Source organism: Lonchura striata, chromosome 17, assembly GCF_050655825.1.
Source record: "Lonchura striata isolate lonStrDom1 chromosome 17, ASM5065582v1, whole genome shotgun sequence".
NCBI lineage: Eukaryota > Metazoa > Chordata > Aves > Passeriformes > Estrildidae > Lonchura > Lonchura striata.
Window position 1 is genome coordinate 7,053,311 of NC_140719.1, and position 18,603 is coordinate 7,071,913.

General features: G+C 47.3%; 3 protein-coding genes across 5 annotated transcripts; 1 reads left to right on the forward strand and 2 right to left on the reverse strand.

The window, feature by feature from the left end:
- Nucleotides 1-16: 16 nt before the first annotated feature.
- TOR1B (torsin family 1 member B) lies at nt 17-6,590 on the forward strand. 2 transcript variants are annotated; one of them, XM_085593894.1, is made up of 5 exons: nt 17-639; nt 1,962-2,227; nt 3,186-3,361; nt 4,312-4,439; nt 4,587-6,590. In XM_085593894.1, the coding sequence occupies exons 1-5, from the start codon at nt 453-455 to the stop codon at nt 4,862-4,864; spliced, it is 1,035 nt and encodes a 344-aa protein (XP_085450020.1). In that variant the 5' UTR covers nt 17-452; the 3' UTR covers nt 4,865-6,590. The 2 variants fall into 2 exon arrangements, with proteins under 2 accessions (XP_085450020.1, XP_085450019.1); XM_085593893.1 differs by lacking the exon at nt 17-639 and adding an exon at nt 1,630-1,853.
- Nucleotides 6,591-8,133: 1,543 nt separating this feature from the next.
- LOC146765869 (torsin-1A-like) lies at nt 8,134-14,103 on the reverse strand. Of its 2 annotated transcripts, none has more exons than XM_085593897.1 (5): nt 13,964-14,103; nt 12,216-12,481; nt 10,449-10,624; nt 10,211-10,338; nt 8,134-9,493 (listed from the first exon to the last, which is right to left on the reverse strand). In XM_085593897.1, the coding sequence occupies exons 1-5, from the start codon at nt 14,049-14,051 to the stop codon at nt 9,243-9,245; spliced, it is 909 nt and encodes a 302-aa protein (XP_085450023.1). In that variant the 5' UTR covers nt 14,052-14,103; the 3' UTR covers nt 8,134-9,242. The 2 variants fall into 2 exon arrangements, with proteins under 2 accessions (XP_085450023.1, XP_085450021.1); XM_085593895.1 differs by lacking the exon at nt 13,964-14,103 and adding an exon at nt 12,678-12,926.
- On the reverse strand, nt 13,643-18,282 carry C17H9orf78 (chromosome 17 C9orf78 homolog). Its single transcript, XM_085593898.1, has 9 exons — nt 18,144-18,282; nt 17,482-17,541; nt 17,160-17,211; nt 16,896-16,966; nt 16,578-16,655; nt 15,947-16,144; nt 15,370-15,506; nt 14,625-14,723; nt 13,643-14,215 (listed from the first exon to the last, which is right to left on the reverse strand). The coding sequence occupies exons 1-9, from the start codon at nt 18,224-18,226 to the stop codon at nt 14,124-14,126; spliced, it is 870 nt and encodes a 289-aa protein (XP_085450024.1). The 5' UTR covers nt 18,227-18,282; the 3' UTR covers nt 13,643-14,123.
- Between the last annotated feature and the right edge of the window lie 321 nt (nt 18,283-18,603).

Sequence of the window (18,603 nt, forward strand, 5' to 3'; positions counted from 1 at the left end):
AAAGAAAAAAAAACTGCTCTGAGGAATTGGTTTATACAGCAGCTTTTTGACACGTTCTGTGCTGCGAATTGCAGAGCACCAGGCACTCCTACGGGAATCCTCGGGCTGTGGAAGGTTGTAAGCACAACCCCTCGCAGTTAAGCCCAAAACAAGCATTTCTGTGTTCTCCGTTAATCACCAGCCCAATTAGCACCTTGGTTAAAATGCTGAGAGTTCCAGTCGTCCTCCCATCAGAGCTGGGATTGTTCTAGTGAAACTCTCACTGTGCCTATACAGCGCTCTGTTCACAACACTTTCGATTCTCCTGGAGCAGCGTGATAAGTCTGTTAACTCATTAACACCTCCAGCTTACAGGAGACTTGGCTTCCAGCCCCAGGCTCTACACTCCGGGAAGTTTTTCTGTAGTTTCGGTTTCTTTTCCTGCTGAGCCGGGCTGGCTGGCAGCTCCCACCATGAAGCTCCTGAAGGCTGCTGTAATCTTTGTTCTTGTGCCCACTCTGACGCCGGCTTTTGACCCTCTCAGCGTTTCGGTCGTTGTGGGAGGCGCTGTCATGGCTTGGCATCTCTTGTCCTCCGACTCCTGGCTCAAGTGCCGCTTCCAGGAGTGCTGCAACAGGAACAGCACTCTGAACTTCACAGGTAAGGCAGTGCCGAGGGCACGGGGGCCAAGCTGGCGATCATCCGCAGGGTGGTGAGAGCTTCCTTTGGTGGGGTTGTGGAAGATGAGGGTTACCACCCACGGCGGTGGCAGAGACCAAATATATCGCTATATACAAGGCAGACTAACCTAATACTCCTTATCCCACAATAAGCTGTGTACCCTGCTTCTCCGGGCAGTACCGGAGCATTTTCCTTGCTGATTTCCAGGTTTATATTGGCAGAAATGGGCTGTGCTGGTTTATGGCACCATCAGGGTGGCAAAAACCATTACTAGACCTCATCCATGTGTATAAATACCTAAAGCAGCGGTGTCTCGCAGGTGGGTCAGGCTCTTCCCGGTGCTGCCAATGACACGAATCGACAGGCAGGGAACACAGCTTGGGAAAATACCAAAACTTTGCATTTTGGCAAACTAGCTCTGATATGCCTCACTGAAAATAGCCGGAGAGAGAAATATGTATTGTTGAGGGTGAACACCTGAAAAGTAGAAATTATGGGCCACAAGGACACTTTGTAGAAACCATGGGCCGCAAGGACACTTTGTAGAAACCATTTTATCGGAAAATAGCAAATCGTTGTCAAGTCCCTACCAGAGGAAAAAGATACTAAAAAGATTAAAATTATGGACTAATTAACATAAGAAGCGAGAAATCAATAAGTAATAGAGGGTAAAATAGTAAGTAATGGAAGAAAATTATGTCATTCAGAACCGGTGAGTAGTAATTCCGTTGCTTTTTGAAAAGGTATAAATAAGTAAAAAAACCTTTGTGTCTGTGCGGAGGCTGCAATTTGGCCGGCCGGGCCAGACTAAAGTAACGCCTTCCCCGCTAGCACTAGGAAGCCGGCACTGGAGTCGGTGAGCAGGGGACCCGGTCCCCGCCATCCTCCCCTTGCCGGGCTCCGGCATCTTTGCCCGGCACAAAGATGGCGGCGGCCGCCCCTCATGAGGCGGGGGCGCGCAGGCGCGGCGGGCGCGGCGCGCGCGCTCGGTGCCGCCATGGCGCGCTCGGTGCCGCTGCTGTGGGTGCTGCTGCTGTGGGTGCTGCTGCCGGGGCTGGCGGCGCTGGAGCCGCTCAGCGTGGGCCTGGCCATCGGCGTGGCCTCGGCGCTCACCGGCTACCTGTCCCACCCCAGGTTCTACTGCAGCTACGTGGAGTGCTGCCCCCGCGCCGGGCAGCGCCTCAACGCCAGCGGTACGGCGGGGGCGGGGGGCGCTGCCCCCGAGCTCGGCCGGTCACCGGGCAGCGCGGCCCGGGCCGTGCGCGGTGACCGGCGGTGCTGAGCTGTCCCTCTCCCCGCAGCGCTGAAGGCGCAGCTGGACAACCGGCTCTTCGGGCAGCACCTGGCCAAGGACGTGGTGCTGAAGGCGGTGCTGGGCTTCAGCAACAACCCGAGCCCCAAGAAGCCGCTGATGCTGTCGCTGCACGGCTGGGCCGGCACCGGCAAGAACTTCCTCAGCCAGATCCTGGCGGAGCAGGTCCACCCCGCCGGCCTGCGCAGCAAGTTCGTCCATCTCTTCCTGGCCACCCTGCACTTCCCTCACCACGACCAGGTCAAGCTCTACAAGGTGAGGAGGGGCAGGAGGTGGCCCGGTACCCCCAGTCGGTCCCTAAACCCCTGTGGGGGTGTCCCGAGCATCTCCCGCAGGTTCCCACTGGGATGAGCCCAGTTGGTCGGAGCATGATGCTGATGATGCTAAGGTTGTGAATTCGATCCCTGTATGGGCTATTCACTTAAAAATTGGACTCGATGATCCTTGTGGGTCCCTTCTAACTCAAAATATTCTGATTCATGTTTCTGGAGGTGTGCAGCTGGGAATTCCAAAGCTGATGCTTAGGAGAGATTGAAGGGGAAGTTCTTGCATAAAGTAAAAGGCACCAAAAAGCTGAGAAATCAAAGCCGAGATAGTTTCCATTTCCTAGCGCTACCCTCTCACTGATGCCATCTGCCGATTCCCGTGCTCTCTGCAAGGAGAGTTTGTCGTTCCAGCTGCATTATCCTGGCTGTCCGGGATGGAAGGAATCTTGTCCACAGCCCCCGCAGGGCCGTGTTTTGCATTTATGACTGAAACAGTGTTGATAATGTTGAGAACACAGTGGTGTTTTGGCTGCTACAGTAGTGCTTGCACAGCTTCAAAGCTTGCTAGTTTTTCCCACTCATATTGAGCTGGCTGGGGTGGGCAGGAGATGAGGAGGGGGCACAGACTAGACAGCTCACCCCCGTTGGTCAAAAGGATATTCCATACCACATACTGTCACACTCAGCCATAGAAATGAGGGTTGAAGAAGGAAAAAATGGGGGAGCATTAAATTTCCAAGGTGGTTGCTGCTCTAGCTCTGGCTGAACATTGGTCTGCATGTGTTGGGTTATTTAATTTTCTTGGTTTTTTCCTCTTTCATTCACCAGCCAGTGAGTGTGGGATACTGAGATTTGACAGTGTGTCCCCAGAATCTGTCACACACAAGAATCTTGCAGTACATCCAGTAAAGACCTTGTTTTTCAGTGGCTTTCAACCTTTGTTCCAGGAACAGCTGCAGAACTGGATTCGAGGCAATGTCAGTGCCTGTCCCTCCTCTGTCTTCATTTTTGATGAGATGGACAAAATGCATCCAGGTGTCATTGATGCCATCAAGCCCTTCTTAGACTATTATGAAGAGGTTGATGGGGTGTCCTACAGGAAAGCCATCTTCATCTTCCTCAGGTCTGTGGCACCAATTTCTGTCATTTTGAGATACTGAATATTTGTTTATGGTGATAATGATACTTCCTGGGGACCTCGTTCAAAGAGCAGCAAAAAAATGCTCTGGAGGGAAGATTCTCTGTGCAAAGACAGTGAGGAGCAGTCTGAGCTTGTGCCTGTGGCTGTAGTGGACCAGGTCTGATGCTGTGCATGGCCACTGCAACGTGCTGAGCTCATAAAGCTGGCCCAGAGCAGAGGACATAAGAGAGTTCACATTTTGGGATGGGTGTACCAAGTACTGGACCTTGCTGGCACCCTTCAGAGCAGCTGGTCTGGTGCTGTCTGGGATTTGTGGCTCTGAGAGTGTTGATAACACACCAATGTTTTGCCTGTTTCTGGATGATGTTTGCAAAACTTCAAGGCTTTTCCTACACTAGGCTGGGGTGGGCAAGAGGATAGGAGGGACACAGCTGGGACAGCTGATTTAAAGTGCCCAGGAGGATATTTAATACTGTGGCATGCCATACTCAGCAATAAAAACAGCAGTGGAGAAAAACGTGGGGTTTCATCTCTAAGGTGACGGTTCTTCAGCATTTGCCTGGGCATTGTTCTGACTGTGGGAGTAGTGAATGATTTCCTCAGTCCTCCTTGGGTTCTTTCTCTCCTATTAAACTATCCTTATCTTGATCCACAAGCTTTCAGTCTTTTATTCTTCCTATTTTCTCTTTCCATCCCACTGAGGCAGGAGGGAGTAAGCAAGTGGCTGCTTGGCTGCTTGTTGGGGGCAACCCACCACACACTGATGGCTACTTAAAGAACTGGAGACTTTACCTAGATTTTGACTTACAGGATTCTTTTTGATTATTTGTTTGATATCAAGGAGGTTAGCAATATGTGTAACCGGCTGCAAAAGAAATTCTGCTTCACTCGTGTCTGTATTTCACCACTGTATGTTTTTCTTTTATGATCAGCAATGCAGGTGGTGATTTAATTAACAAAGCAGCTCTCGACTTCTGGGCAAGTGGAAAGCGCAGGGAAGATATTCAGCTGAAAGACCTGGAGCCCTTGCTCTCTGTAGGAGTCTTCAACAACAAGAATAGTAAGTCACTTTCCCCCCAAAAATGGGAAGTTCATTCCTCACTGTCTGAGACAAACAGCTCTGTGAATCTGGCCTGGCTTGTGGATCCTGTCATATGCAGTTTAGAAAAACTCCTTCTTATGATTTTTTTTCCCCCAATTTATCCAGGTGGGCTGTGGCACAGCAGCATCATTGACAGGAACCTTATTGACTACTTTGTCCCTTTCCTGCCCCTGGAGCAAAGGCATGTGAAGATGTGTGTCAGGGCCGAAATGGCAGCCCGTGGCTATGCTGTGGATGAGAAGATTGTTCAGGAAGTGGCTGATGAGATGACCTACTTCCCCAAGGAGCAGAGGATCTACTCTGATAAAGGCTGCAAGACTGTTCAGGCCAAGCTGGATATTCATGAAGACGTTGTGATGAGAGATACGAACGCCAGGGGTTGATTTCCACTTTGAGTCTCCACAGCACTTTCAGAGCTTTTGGAAATCTGTGTATTTGCACTTAAACTTTTTTACTGTTGCAGGGAGTATGGTGAAAATACCAGAGTGAGCTGTGTGGGCTTTTTTAGCTTGTGTGTTTGGTTGTTTGTTTTTTATTTTTCTTTTTAACTTAACATAGAATTGGGACTTAGAGATCATCTAGTGACATCCCCTGCTGTGGGCAGGGACACTTTCCACTGAATCAGGTCACTCATAGTCCCATCCAGCCTGTTCATCTCTGAACTGGCTGGTATCCCAGTGTTGCCCCCTTTAATTTTCTTTTAGTCTATAAAGAATTTCTAGTGTGACACACAGCACTGGATACAGCCCTCCTGCTTTATTCTTCCAAGTGCTGGGATTATTAAGTATTTAATTCCTCTCTCCACATAAACTAGATTGGAACAAAGGCAAACAGAGGAATTTTGCCAGATAGTCATATTCCGTTCCATGTACACAGTCCTGTTCATATTCACAGTGAAATGGAGGGATGTGTGCTGTATTCTGAACTGTGATCATGTCTGTAAGGGTGAACTCCGTGGTACATTGCAGTAAGGATATGGTAGAAATCTTCCTGTGCCTCAGCTGGGCACATCCTACATCTCCTAGTACAGTAATATGGGAAGTCATGAGCTCCTAGAAATCTGTTACTTCCTCTTCCCTGCCCTCTCTCTATTATTTAGTAAGAGCTTGCCCCATGTTTCTTTGGGGGAAAAATAAATTATTAAAGTATTCTTTAAAGGGGCTAAGTAAATTTGTGACTCCAGGTCTTTCTAAACTGAGGGACCCATCTGAGAGAGCTGTTACAACACTAGGCCAGTCTTTTGTACTTAAGCAGAAAAATCTCTCCTGAGAATTCAACTGTTTTAGTTTGTCAGATTAATCTGTGTGGGCTCCTGGGCCTGAAGTCTGTAAGGTCTTTAGTAGTTCTGCTGCTCCTACTGGTCAAGGTGTAGATAATGCTACTCTCGTTTTGCTTGGAAGACATTTGAATGGAAGAAATTATTTTTAATAGTGTATTTTTATGCTGAAGTGTAAGCAACAAGAAGAAGCCTATACCTCACTAGTTAGGTCTGTTTTATAAAAGAATGCCTGTGTGAAAGGGTGAATGATGAGTTAAGAAGCTGGGAAAGATCCATTTAACCTTCACCCAGTGGAGCTGTTGCAAGCTTTAACTCCTAGTCTCCCATCACTTGTGCATCAAATGTTGTAATGCAAGACAGAAGTGCCTTTCACTTCATTGATTGTACTGTGGTTTTAAATTGGTACAAGGGATGGGACTGTTTTTGTGCTGCATCATCTATTCCCTCACTTGTTCTTAAACTTCCTTTAAGAGGTAATGCTAATTATAGGTCTAATTACAATTATGTTAATTCAAATTACAACAGAGAGTTTAGCGCTCTTGTTAAGCTCTAAATTAGAAGTGTTGATTGCCTTTTACAGCCCCACTGGAGTTTGTCAAACCTTGGCAAACTGCTCACACTGATGCAATCTCCAGAGCCAAACACTAGCAAGCCATTAACCTTGGGACATTGGACTGTCACTTTTCAGTGTGATGTTTTCCCTAATAACTGATTTATTCGTAGTTGTATATGCTGCATCCAGTTTCACTTCAAAAAGAAAATAGTTGTGCTATTTCAAAACACTAAATACTACTGTACTGCAGTTGGAATAAATCCTAGATTACTTCTTCTCTCTTGGTTAATAATTTTTGAATACTGGAAAGTACTAGAAAGCTGCACTGCACGTTTCTGTTACAGTTCCTTTGTAAGTGTGGGGCAGCTGTTGGCAGCAGCTCACACCTCACTGAAGGGTCAGTTGTGAACGTGTTGTGCTCCAAGGATGCACCAGGAGATGTCAGGGAGCTGCCTGGGAAGCACAGGCTGTGCTGTTCACTTGGACTTTGCCACTCATGGGACAGTTCAGCTGCTTGTCCTTCCCTGGGCACCCCAGGCTCTGGGGCCAGGCTGCCTCTGGCTGGCAGGACAGCAGCACTTCCTATTTTAGTGGATTTAAACCATGGCCTCTGATAATACCAGCAGTGTGAGATCTCAGAATACTCCCTGCAAAAAGTTGCACTAAAGCAGCAGCTGCTTGTCCTGGACTCTGGCAAGAACAGAATTCACTCTTGGGACTGCTCAGCTCCTCTCACCTGGCCAATGGACTGTTTCTCTGGGCAGCAGACCTTTCCCCCATGACGCTTCCCTTTAAGTTGTCTGATCCAGCCTTAATTGGCCTATTAAATAGAATAATGGCCAAAGTTACCCAGTCATAGCAAGAAGGTGTGAGAACATTAGCTCTGAAACCATACAGGGAAGGATTAACAACAGGATCAGAATGATTGTGATTTCAGGCCTGTGTCTTTTACCCAGATGGAGCTGCTCCTGGCCAGGTCTACAGAACCAAAGAGATATTAAACAGAGGCAGCCTCCACCCTTTCCACATTATTCTTGCTCTCCAGAGAAAGCTTCTGTCTACCCTGGGCCATTCAGGGCTGTGAGAAATACTGGCTAACAATGTATATCAAATACTTGTAGTGATGCTGCACTGACACACAAAGCAGAACTAAGTTCTGGAAAAGCCACAAGACAGAGTGGTTGTACTGATTCTCTTGGTACCAGAGTGTAGTACAAGCTTATCATCATTACATGTTTTTTCCCATTAGCCAGTTATTTGCTATAATCAGGAAGTCAAAGAGACAGAAAAATACCTGAGTTCAAAGCACTCATTTGCTGACAAATAGTAGGATTGATAATTTGCATGTCACACACCTTCAGCACAAGGACAGTTGGAGCCTCACTGGCCCTTTTATCTCCAGCTCCTTGCAGAGAAAACTCCAAGATGCTGGCACTGAAAAGATGGGTGATTTCAAGCAGAGCCTGTGGTGGTAGCACAGTGGCAGGAGATAAGCAGCAGGGTTCTAACTGGTCTCTACAGGACAAGTTCATCCTTATTGAGTACACATGCATCTAGAAGTCTGCCTCTACAAAAACCACGTGGCTGTAATTAGTATAAACAGTCCATAAGTGCAGTTTCCACTCCAAGCTTGATTTCTTTCACCATATAGCAGAGTCACATCTATCTCTGCCCTTTGAACTGCAGAAGGGAAATACCTGCATTCAAACACAGCTGGAACAGCCAGGAATGCAGTGTGCTCTTCCTCAACATGGAGTAAATTTGTGCAAAATTAGTATCAAACCACTGAATGCAAAGAACACCAGAAGGTAGCTAAGAAATACATTTCTGATGAGAAAAGTTTATTTTGAACAGCAACTGGAATGTAAAAAGCCTCCGCAGTGCTCACATTCAGAAACAAGTCTGACACCCTTCACAGTAACTTCAGTGGACACAATTTATGGGTTATTTTTTTTTTCAAATGCCTTTAGATCTGCCTACATCTCTGCCTCAAAGGCACACAGTATGGTGAGAAGATGAATAAGGGAAACCCCTGCAAGCTGACCCCTGAATTCAGCATTTAAGTGATGAAGAGAAAACTTTTTTCAATTTCCATGGTGTAAAATTTAATCTGTACACATTTCCCATGACGTTGCAGCCTTTCCCTGAGGCTGACTCACCACTCCCAGAGCACAGTTCTCCCTCCTGAGATCACTGCTGGGAGAGCCTGCTGTGGGCAACATAAAGACTAACCTGAAATAGGAACTAAGCACACCAGTGTGGCATTTAATGATTTTAACTCACTTCCTTGTGATATTAAGTCTGCTCTCTGAATGCTATTCACAACAGCATTTTCTATTCTTGGTTTGACACATAGGAGACTAAACTACACATCAGTTTTGAAAGACAATGGCACTTATGATGTTGGATAGAAGAGCCCAGATTTTTAAATTCCAGAATCCCCCCTTATCTTTACTGGGCCCAAGCTGTTGAAGGCAAAAAGACACATGTTCTATTTTTAATGCATATTCCCACACAGGACCAATGAAGGCTTTCAGAGACACAGGAACTTTGATTAAAATTCTCAATATTGTCTAGAGATTATCGAGATCAGAGCAAAATCAAATTAAAATTAGGTTATAGTCTCAGTCCTTCTATACCTGTCAAGAGTCTGCCAAAGGGCTCTGATGATCACCACATGATTCAAGAGTCTTCAGCCCTGCCAGATCCAGGAATTCCCAAAGCAGTTCCTTCTTGCCTTCACAGCACAATGCTGAAGCACTTGGGAGCTGTGATGGTTTCAAAAATGCAGAGGCACTGCTGCTTATTTACACACCAGTTAAAAAATAGTGTTCCTTTCTTTAAAAAGTACTTAAAAATGAAATGTCTCAGGTCCACCACTTTGTGATTAAGTTAAATTTGCTTCTTTGCAGGTTGTAGCACTAAAGCATTAGAAGTCATAATAATAATCCAGCTTTGCATCCACAGTTTTACATCCTTTATCTGAATAGATTCTCTCCTCTCTGGGGAAGTAGGTCATCTCGTCAGCTATCCTGCTCACAATGTCTTCATCCACAGCGTAGCCACGCGACTCAATCTCAACCCTGACACACATTTTCACGTGTTTGTACTCCAGAGGCAGGAAAGGAATGAAGTAGTCAATGAGGTTTCTGTCAATCAAGGTGCTGTGCCAAAATCCACCTGTGAAGGGAAAGAGGTTTGTTAGTATTTCTCTAGTTAAACACTACCATGGGGTTGAATGGGAGCAAGGGGCAATGGGATCACAGCTAAGAATTCACCTAGGATTTTAGGGCACTATAATGCACAAGTCAATACAATCCCCCTCTCATCTTACTTTGTGCATAAAATTTTGGACAGATACATAAATGTGGTCCTTAAGGCTGAATGAATGAATTTAGACTGTGCTTGAGCCTTGCTCTCCAGGTGTTGCTATCATACCTTCCCCTCTCTCACCTAGAGAGGGACAGATTTTCTCTCTTATCAGTTCTCCCAGACCAGATTTCTTACTCCTTTTTTTTTGGAGCTTGTATCTAAACTTTTTAAGAAGTACAGCGAGTTTCCTTCCAATGCTAACTTCAGAGCATAATTATGTTAAAAGCCCTTTTCACCAGAAGTCCTGTGTGAGGAAACACTATGAAGGACTATGAAGCATTTCCCCCAAAACATGTGGTCCAACAGGCAGCAAACAGGCTGGTGGCCAAGGTGCACAGAGCTCCTGAATCTTCACCCATCCTGGGAGCTGACTGCAGGCCCCAAAACTGCATTTTTGCTCCTTATAAGCCAAAAACTGGAGGCCACATCGAGAAGAAACCATAGCTTGTAAAAATGCAGCTAAAATGCAGCCCATCCCTTTTATGTAACTTTTACCACCTCAAAAGCAATCCCAGTTTTACTCACTATTTTTGTTGTTGAAGACAGACACAGAGAGTGCATTTTGGATATCTGTGAGCTGGATATCTTCCCTTGTCCTCCCATTTCTCCAGAAATCTAGTGCTACCTCTGTTATCTTTTCAGCTCCTGCATTGCTAAGTAAAGAGAAAATAGAGATTGCAGCTTGGGGTAGTTTTAAAAGTTGAAGTTATGAAGTAAAAGCATGGCGTGTACAGAACAGCAACCCTGAGAAGCCACTGTTTACCTGAGGAAGATGAAGATGGCTTGTCTGTAGGACACCCCATCCAGCAGCTCATAGTAGTCCAGGAAGGGCTTGATTGAGTCAATGAGCCCTGCGTGCATTTTATCCATTTCATCAAATATGAAGAGTGACCGGGGACAGATGCTCACATTTCCCCGAATCCATGACTGCAGCTGGTCCTGAGTGCCACAAAAGTGAAAGATGCTGAGTTTGTGTTGAAAAGACAGAAAAAAATAGCACTTTCTGTTTATGGAACCTTGTCCCGAAGGAGTTCTTTCAGTGATGTAATTTTAATAGTTCTGGCTTCTTGACTAAAACATGGTTACAAGCTGTAAATGAAACCTCAACAAAATCTCATGCTGGTTCTGAAAAAAATTAAGACACCAAGAGAAAGGATGGGAGAAGCAGAAATTCTCCTAGACATTCCTATGAAAAGCAAAAATGAAAGTGCACAGTAGGACAAAAAATGGGTCCCACCAAGGGACAGCCACAAAAAGCCAAACTCTGACAAGTCAGATGATAGCTTCTGGCAGCACTTTGGTCTAAACAACATTAATATAACCAATATTACATTTGCTACCTGGCAGGAGGAATGAGAAATTGCACCTGCTGACACTGGCAGAAGGAGAAACAAAATTTAACTCTGTGTTTTAATCAATCAGAAGTTAAATGAAGACAATTACAAGTCCTTCTTAAAACATTGTTGTCCAGAAAGGCTAATAATGGCTTTATTGCATTGAAAGAGTCTCTCACTTAAGCACTGCATTTTCACCTTGAGTATTACATTCAAGATCTATAATGCATTAACTGGGAGAAAAAGGCTTGTGGTGGTAGATGAATGAGAAATAAATGTTCTATTTTCAGTGATTCATCACTTTTTAATTTATTCTACTCAGTCCCTGAACTGTAGGTGTATTAGGGATAAGCAGCAATACTTCCTCCCACTGCCTTGGGCAGCAAATTTTCCAAGTATATTCATCTCACAACAAATACAGAAAAACATCATTCTATTTCAAAATGGCTCAGTTAAAAGAAGGGGAAATAAGCTGTAAAAGAGAAATAGTCCATTTCCTCCATTTAGAAATCCGGTTTGTAGACCATTATATTGCCATTTTAACAGATACAGACTGAATATCAACATGCAGTATACTACAATACAAGACAGCAGCAGTCATTCAAACTGTGCAGTGAACAAAGTCAGAACCAAAAAAACCATAAAACACATCTGAGCTACTGCTCCATGGTATCTCCCTGCCAACAGAACTGACAATTCCAAATACATTTACCTGTACCTTTCTGACAGCAGATAATTTTGCTATTTTGCTTTACAGCTTGGAAATGGACCCATAGAAAACTAACTACTACTGCTCAGTGTGCAGAATAGACAATGATGCCTCAGAGAGCCAGTGTGAGCTTGCCATGGTGCCTGACAAACCCGGGGGTCAGCAGGTTGTCATGAACTATTGGGTTTTTTTGCAATGCCCACCAGCATGTCACCTAACTAGAAATCGTGTTTATCCTTAAGTCAGTCCCATCTCTAAGCAAAGTGCAGAATGAAAATTAAACCATATCGCTCTTCCCCCTAAAGAGAAGCTCAAAACAAACAGAAAAACCTTCACATTCACAGGAAAGCCAATCCCGATGGATGTTAGGATCTACACAGTTCTGTACAGAAGATCACAAACCTGGCATAGCATACATGTTACTGCATAAAATAACATCTAGGTCTGATGTACTGATCATGCCGTGACATTTGTAACTCATTCTTACCTTGTAGAGATTGATGCTGTGAGCGTGAGGAAAGTGTAAAGTTGCTACGAACTGATGGACATATTTACTCTGCAGACCTTTTTTATAAATGCTTTCGGCGACGATCTTACTGACAAAGTTTTTTCCTGTTCCAGTCCACCCGTGCAAGGAAAGCGCTAGAGGCTTTTTGGCGTTGGTATTGTTCAAGAAGCCCCTCACGGCTTTTACAACCACCTTGCTCACCAAGTGCTGCCCGAACAGCCTCTTGTCCAAATTCTCCTGCAGAGCTGCATGGAGAGACCACCACAGTGTCAGCGGGCGGGCGCGGGGTCACCCTCGCGGTGGCGGCCGCCAGCCCCGGGCAGGGGCCGAGGCGCCGGGCGGGAGCGGCGGCGCACGGGAAGGCCCCGCGGGCTCCGCCGCCTCCCGCCGCCGCCCCGGCGCCCTCCCGCCACCTCCCCTCAGCCCATCCCGCTCCCGCACCGGCGGCGGCGCGCGGGTCGTGCCGGTGCAGGCAGCACTCCCTGAAGTAGCAGTAGAGCCGCGGGTAGGAGATGAAGCCGGTGAGGGCCGAGGCAGCGGCGCCCGCGATGGCGAGTCCCACGCTGATGGGCTCCACGGCGCCGGCCGGCGTGAGGAGCGGCAGCAGCACCAACGCCAGGGCCGCCCGCAGCGTGCCCCGCCGCAGCTTCATCGCCCGCCCGGCCCAGCCGCCCGGCCGCCGCTTCCGCCCCTCGGCGCCGCTTCCGCCGCCGCCATCGCGGGTGCGGGGAGAGGCGGGGCCGGCGCTGAGGGGCGGCCGCCATGTTTGGGCGGGAACGGGCGGGGCCGGCGCTGAGGGGCCGAGGTGCCGCCGCCATATTGGGGCGGGCACCCGGCGCCGTCAGGAGCGGAAGGTGGCCTGGCGCATGCAGTTATTCAATATTACAGTCTGTGGCCGGGTGTTAGAATAGAGGAATCAAAGAATCATCATGGTTAGAAAAGACCTTTAACATCATCATGTCCAACTGTCCATCCAGCACTGCCACTGTAACCCCTAAACCAACTAAAACACACAGCACCCAGTGGCACATCTGGACTCTTTAACACCTCCAGAAGTGGTGCTCCACCACCTCCCTGCCTAGCCTACTCCAAAGCCTGACCACCCGAACAGTGAAAAAGTTTGTTTCTAATATCTAATCTAAATTAAATCTCCCCTGTCTCAGCTTAAGGCCACCTGTGCAAGGGATCTTCTCCTGACCTGCACAGGGCACAAGCTCAGGGGCAAACTCGCCCCTGGCCTGGCATGGAAATTCTTCCCCTTTTCTAAGAAAAAGTAAAATCTGAGGTTGTCCCTTCCCACCCTGGAGTTGTCACTTTTGAGTGATGGGACGATCTGGCCATCATCACCACCAAAACCCACAAACCAGGAAAAACTCATCAGCATTAATTCCAGAAGAAAAAAATGCTACAATAACTTAAAAACCACTTTTACTATTTTCAAGTTACAAATCTTCACTACAAGTACCCACACTGCACTTCTGTGGAAGACATGTGGACAAGAAGACAAGCTCTCAAGAGCTTTACATTTACAAAGCAAACAACATTGCTGCTTTTAAAGGATCTCTTTTTTTTTTAGTATTAAGATGGTGAAAAGAAAAATCTATAAAAGCCACTTTGTTTCCCCACTAAAAATTGCCAACCATGAAAACTCATTTCCCATTAAAAAACTTCATTTATAAGAACATATTTATATACAAAGTTACACCAACCAAAGAGTTCACAATCACCTGCAAACTGATTGACTACAAGTTCACACAGGAAGAGCTTCGTAGGTAACTTTAGGATCTGAAGGTAGTGACTCTTCCCAACATCCATTGCAGGTCACTGACACAAAATCCTTTATTGGTGGAAAATAGGAGCAACTCCTGAGGCTTCAGTCCACATTCATCAGTATCGCCTGTTCATCTTCTTGAACTTCTCATAATGATAATCATCTGTGGCTTTTTCATTGAGGGGACGTTTGCGATTTGGAGGAGACCCTTCAAAAGAAAAAGAAGGCAATTTAATATCCCTTTCCTTTCACCGGACACATTCCCTGAACTCTGCCACCTCCTTTAGACAGTTCCTCAGTGTGTGAGGTTATTGCCTTACACCTTTTGCTATTCCACCATACTTCCACCAAACCTTTGTCAGACAGCTTTGGCAACACTTCAGTTGTGACCTTCAGCACTCCACCCTGAGCTGGAGGATGGATGTCTCTCTCTACAAACACCATCCAGAGTTTCAGGTGTGATCTAAAGCTGCAACAGCCAGCTTTCTTGGACTTGGATTGCTCCACTCCCGCTACCTCAGGGCACTCAGAGAAGAAGAGGAAAGCAAATTGTTCTCTGTACAAGACCCCTGAAGAGTTTCAGTGCCTCCTTACAGCCATTCGGATTTGGAACTTACGCTCAGGCTCTGGCCTCTCCGTGTCCCCCACTCTCAGCGGACGGGGCTTTGGCTCCTCCTTGTTCCTTCGCACTGGTGCATTCAGCTCCTCATGATAAACTGCAAGAAAGAAAACTTCAGGTAAGGAATATTATCTGGAGCACTCTTATCCAGATGGATAAATTTCTATGGCCTTTGTTACAAGTCATCTTTACTAGAAAGAACAGAAACTCAGAACCACCCTTCTTGGAACTGGCTTCTGTGGTTAATTAGGTAACATGGGGCAGAGCAAATTTCAACAGCACTATTTTCAAGTGGCCTAAACACTCTTCACTTCCATCAGAACACACCAACCTGATTCCCATCACCCCTGTAAAGCATGGAAGGGCACAGCAGAAGGCTGCCTTTCCTTTGGATATCTGCAGCATCACACAGAAGTTAATTCCTGTCTCCTGTCCAATAAGGTCTGTGTTTGTTTGGCCACCCTGTCTGCTCTGGCAGCCTGCAAACTGGAGTCTCTCCATCATACACCATCATTTTCAGCACACAAGGCACAGCTTAAAGAAAACATCTTGAAATTTATGAAGCAGTGTCAGCTGGGAGTTCAGAATGCCCAGTCATGAGAAATACTTCCCTCTCCTTGCAGATGGGCAAAGGAAAAAACCAGGCCAGATAGGGTCTATCTGAGCAACCCAGGAAAAGCAATCCTGGTATGTTGATAAATTTCTCTGTCCCAACTGGGTCAGGAGGGACACTCAATACTTACATCTGTTGTGCTGGACATAATTAACAGCCATGTTGGTGGGAACAAAGGAAGTTTCGCTGTCTTTCTTTTTGTTCTGCTGCTCTGCCAGAAGCTTGGCCTTGGCCTCTTCAGTTGAGATGATGTTTTTTATTTTTGCACTAGAAGCAAAAAAAATACTCATGGTTAGAAAGGGTGGCAGGCTCAGAAGTGCTAGGTGCATGGATCTGGAGAACACTAGTAGCTGCTGTGGCATCTGATGCAGTTTTTGAGAGAGGAGGCAGTGCTATAGAAACAGACACTTGGTCTAAAAGGCAAAATGGAAGCTCCTATCTTGAAGCAGGTCCTATCTTCAGTACAGGACACAAAGAGGTCCTGCAGAAAGCTGCTGGGCTCAGGTCACAGAAGAGCCTTTTCCCAGAAGTCCCAGGATGGAGCTGCACCAAGCCCTGGGGCTGCGTAGGACCAATCCAGAGCAAGGCTCAATCCCACCCCATCCCAAACTGGGGATGTGTCATCCAGGCATAGTGCTGCTCTGCCAGCCAACAGCTGCTCATCCTGGCAGTCCTGGCCAGCAGCCACAGATCTGTGAAACACATACTCAATTCCCAGGTCCACTTCAGGAATGCCACTCAGCATCTGGTTGGACAACATCTCCTCAGTCTTCTTGGCAGAGGAGACACGGATGTTCTCTGGCAGCTCGTACAGGGAGTCCTCAGCATTCTTAAGCTTCACCTTCTGCTCCTCATTCTCCACAATTCCCTTTCTCTTCTTCAGCTCAGTTTCAATGTACTTCATCCTGAACAGCACACAAGGGACAGGACATTTAATTCCGTTCCTGTACTGTGTTCTGCACTGCTGGAGCACAGCTGCATTCCTGTGCTGACAGCTGGGAGAGCGGAAAGAATCATCTCTCCAAAAGCACTCAGCTAATATTAGTAGCAAGAATTAATTGTTCAAGAAACAATTATATTCTCCAAGGTCTTTAACAGCCAGCAGGGAAGGCTCCCATTGGAATTTAGTGCCAAGCTGGCTGGTTGGCACCTCCTAGCTTTGTCCATGAAAAAGCCTTCTCAACTGCACAAGGCGGGAAGTGAAAGGGCAAGGGAAACTTTCAGTGAGAACTGGGAAGATCTCCTGGGACTATTCAGAATCCACAACATAAAAAAAAGAAATGGTGAGGGGCCACCCAGCCTGATTCAACAGCAGAGACACAACACAGCACGACTCACATGTCAGCATCTTCATCCCGCCTGTTGGTTTCTGCTGAGAAGGAAGTTCCCAAGTTCAGATCTTCCTCTTCATTAATCCTAAGTGGAAACCACAATGTTTACAGGTTTTGGTGGGTTTTTATGTTGGCTGTTTGGGTTTTTTGAGAGGGGTGCGTGTGGTGGGTTTTTTAAAAGTAATTTAACAAGTCAGAGCAAAAGGAAATAGTCAGACTGCATTATATGAAACTCTTCAAAGTTACACAACCTCTGGTTAATTAATTACCAGTTGTCATTAAATACTAGTCGAGGGAGAGATTTTCAGAGCTCACATGCACTTACCTGTCCTTGCCTCTTTCTTTCAGCTTCTTCATGTCCACCATTCCCCCAGATTTTATCTTAAATGGGTCATCCTGTAAAACAAGACATAACAAAACCCCCTGAAGCTTCCCTCTAGTTTAATGCTAGTCTTCAAAATCTAGATAAAACCATGGGAGACATTCAGGAATTGAGCTGTGACACCAGTCCTGCCCCAGGCTGGTCTGACACAGTGTTCTCACACCACCACATCTGAGCCCCGAGGTGATGGAACTGTCCAGCACTTACCACAAGTGTGGCTTCTTCCTGCAGCTTCTCTCCCACCAGCAGAGCTACAGCACTGGTCAGGCAGATAAAGAAAGAAGATAAAATTCAGCAGAAGGAAGCACAGCACCAACAATACTGCATTGCTTTATCCCTCTCTAAATCTCCCTGTCTTTTTCCATCCTCAGGTTTTAACATAGAAACTCCTCTGTCAAGAAAATAATTTTAGCAGTGTCTGACATAATGGTTTGTACTGGAAGAATGCAGATGACAAGACAGAAATTGACTGTCACATCACACCCCTGGACAAAATACATACACCCCTCCCCAGTGTCACATCCCTTACCTCACCCCATTGGGCCGCTTTCTGAGGCTCTGAACTTCTTTGGCTTCCTCAAGTTTTAACCTAAAGAACAAAAATACATTTGACTTAGTACTTGATGCTTTGGTTTTAATTAATTAATTTCATTTTCTGCAGTTAACACAGAATTTTCTATTCAACTTTGCCCTTAACCTCTGCATATCAGCATCTGCTTTTTGGGTTTCAAGTTAAATAGATATATTGTATTTAATTAAGTGATCCCATGCATTTAAGCAATAAGAAAAAAAGAAAGGCTTGAAGAAGAAACCAATTTGGGAAGGACGAGCCAAAATACATCCAGGCACAAGTGACTGAGGAAAATTGATGGTGAACTGAAATTCCAAGTTTCTCCCTAACCTGAGAGGAATCCCTAACGTCTGTGATCACGTAAGGCTGTGACGCACGCTGTGACGTCACGCCACAACACAGCGGTTCGGCACGGCAATACGTGACGTCACCGCTCACAGCACAGCCGTACGTGACGTTATGACACGACACGCCACGCCACGATGTCGTGACTCCCGGACACGGCACTGCTGGGCTAAAGCAGTCCCGGGGTCCCGGCCCGCCCCTCGGCCGCCGCAGGGCCGGGCGCGGTTGGGTCCCGCTCGGAGCCCGGCCGGGTTCCCCGCCGGCGCCCGACCCACCTGACCTCCTCGGCGAGCTGCTCGTCCTCCTCCTCCTCCTCCTCGTCCTCCCTGCGCCGGCGGAAGGATTTCTGGCCCGGCATGGCTGCGGCTGCCGTGCCACGGCTCCCACACGCCGCTTCCCTCCCGCTGCCGCGGCGCGCCGCGATGACGCCACAGCCCCGCGGCGAAGCCGGGCGAGCCCGCCCCTCTGCCCGCACCTCGGCCGGGCAGCAGCCGCGGCCCCGCCGAGCGCGGCCGGCCGCGCTCCGTGCCCTCCCGGACGGGCCCGGGCGCCCTCGTGCCGCCCCCGCCTCTGCACCCCGGGCCACGCACTGTCTTTTCTGGGAAGACCTCGTGTGAGTCACGAGGCTCGTTCCTTTTCGCGCAATCCCGGCAACGCGTGGAGAGAAGGCGCCGTGGGGAGCGAGCGTGGGTCCCACAGCCGGGGTTACAGCCCAGCCCTTGGGGCGGGACGCGG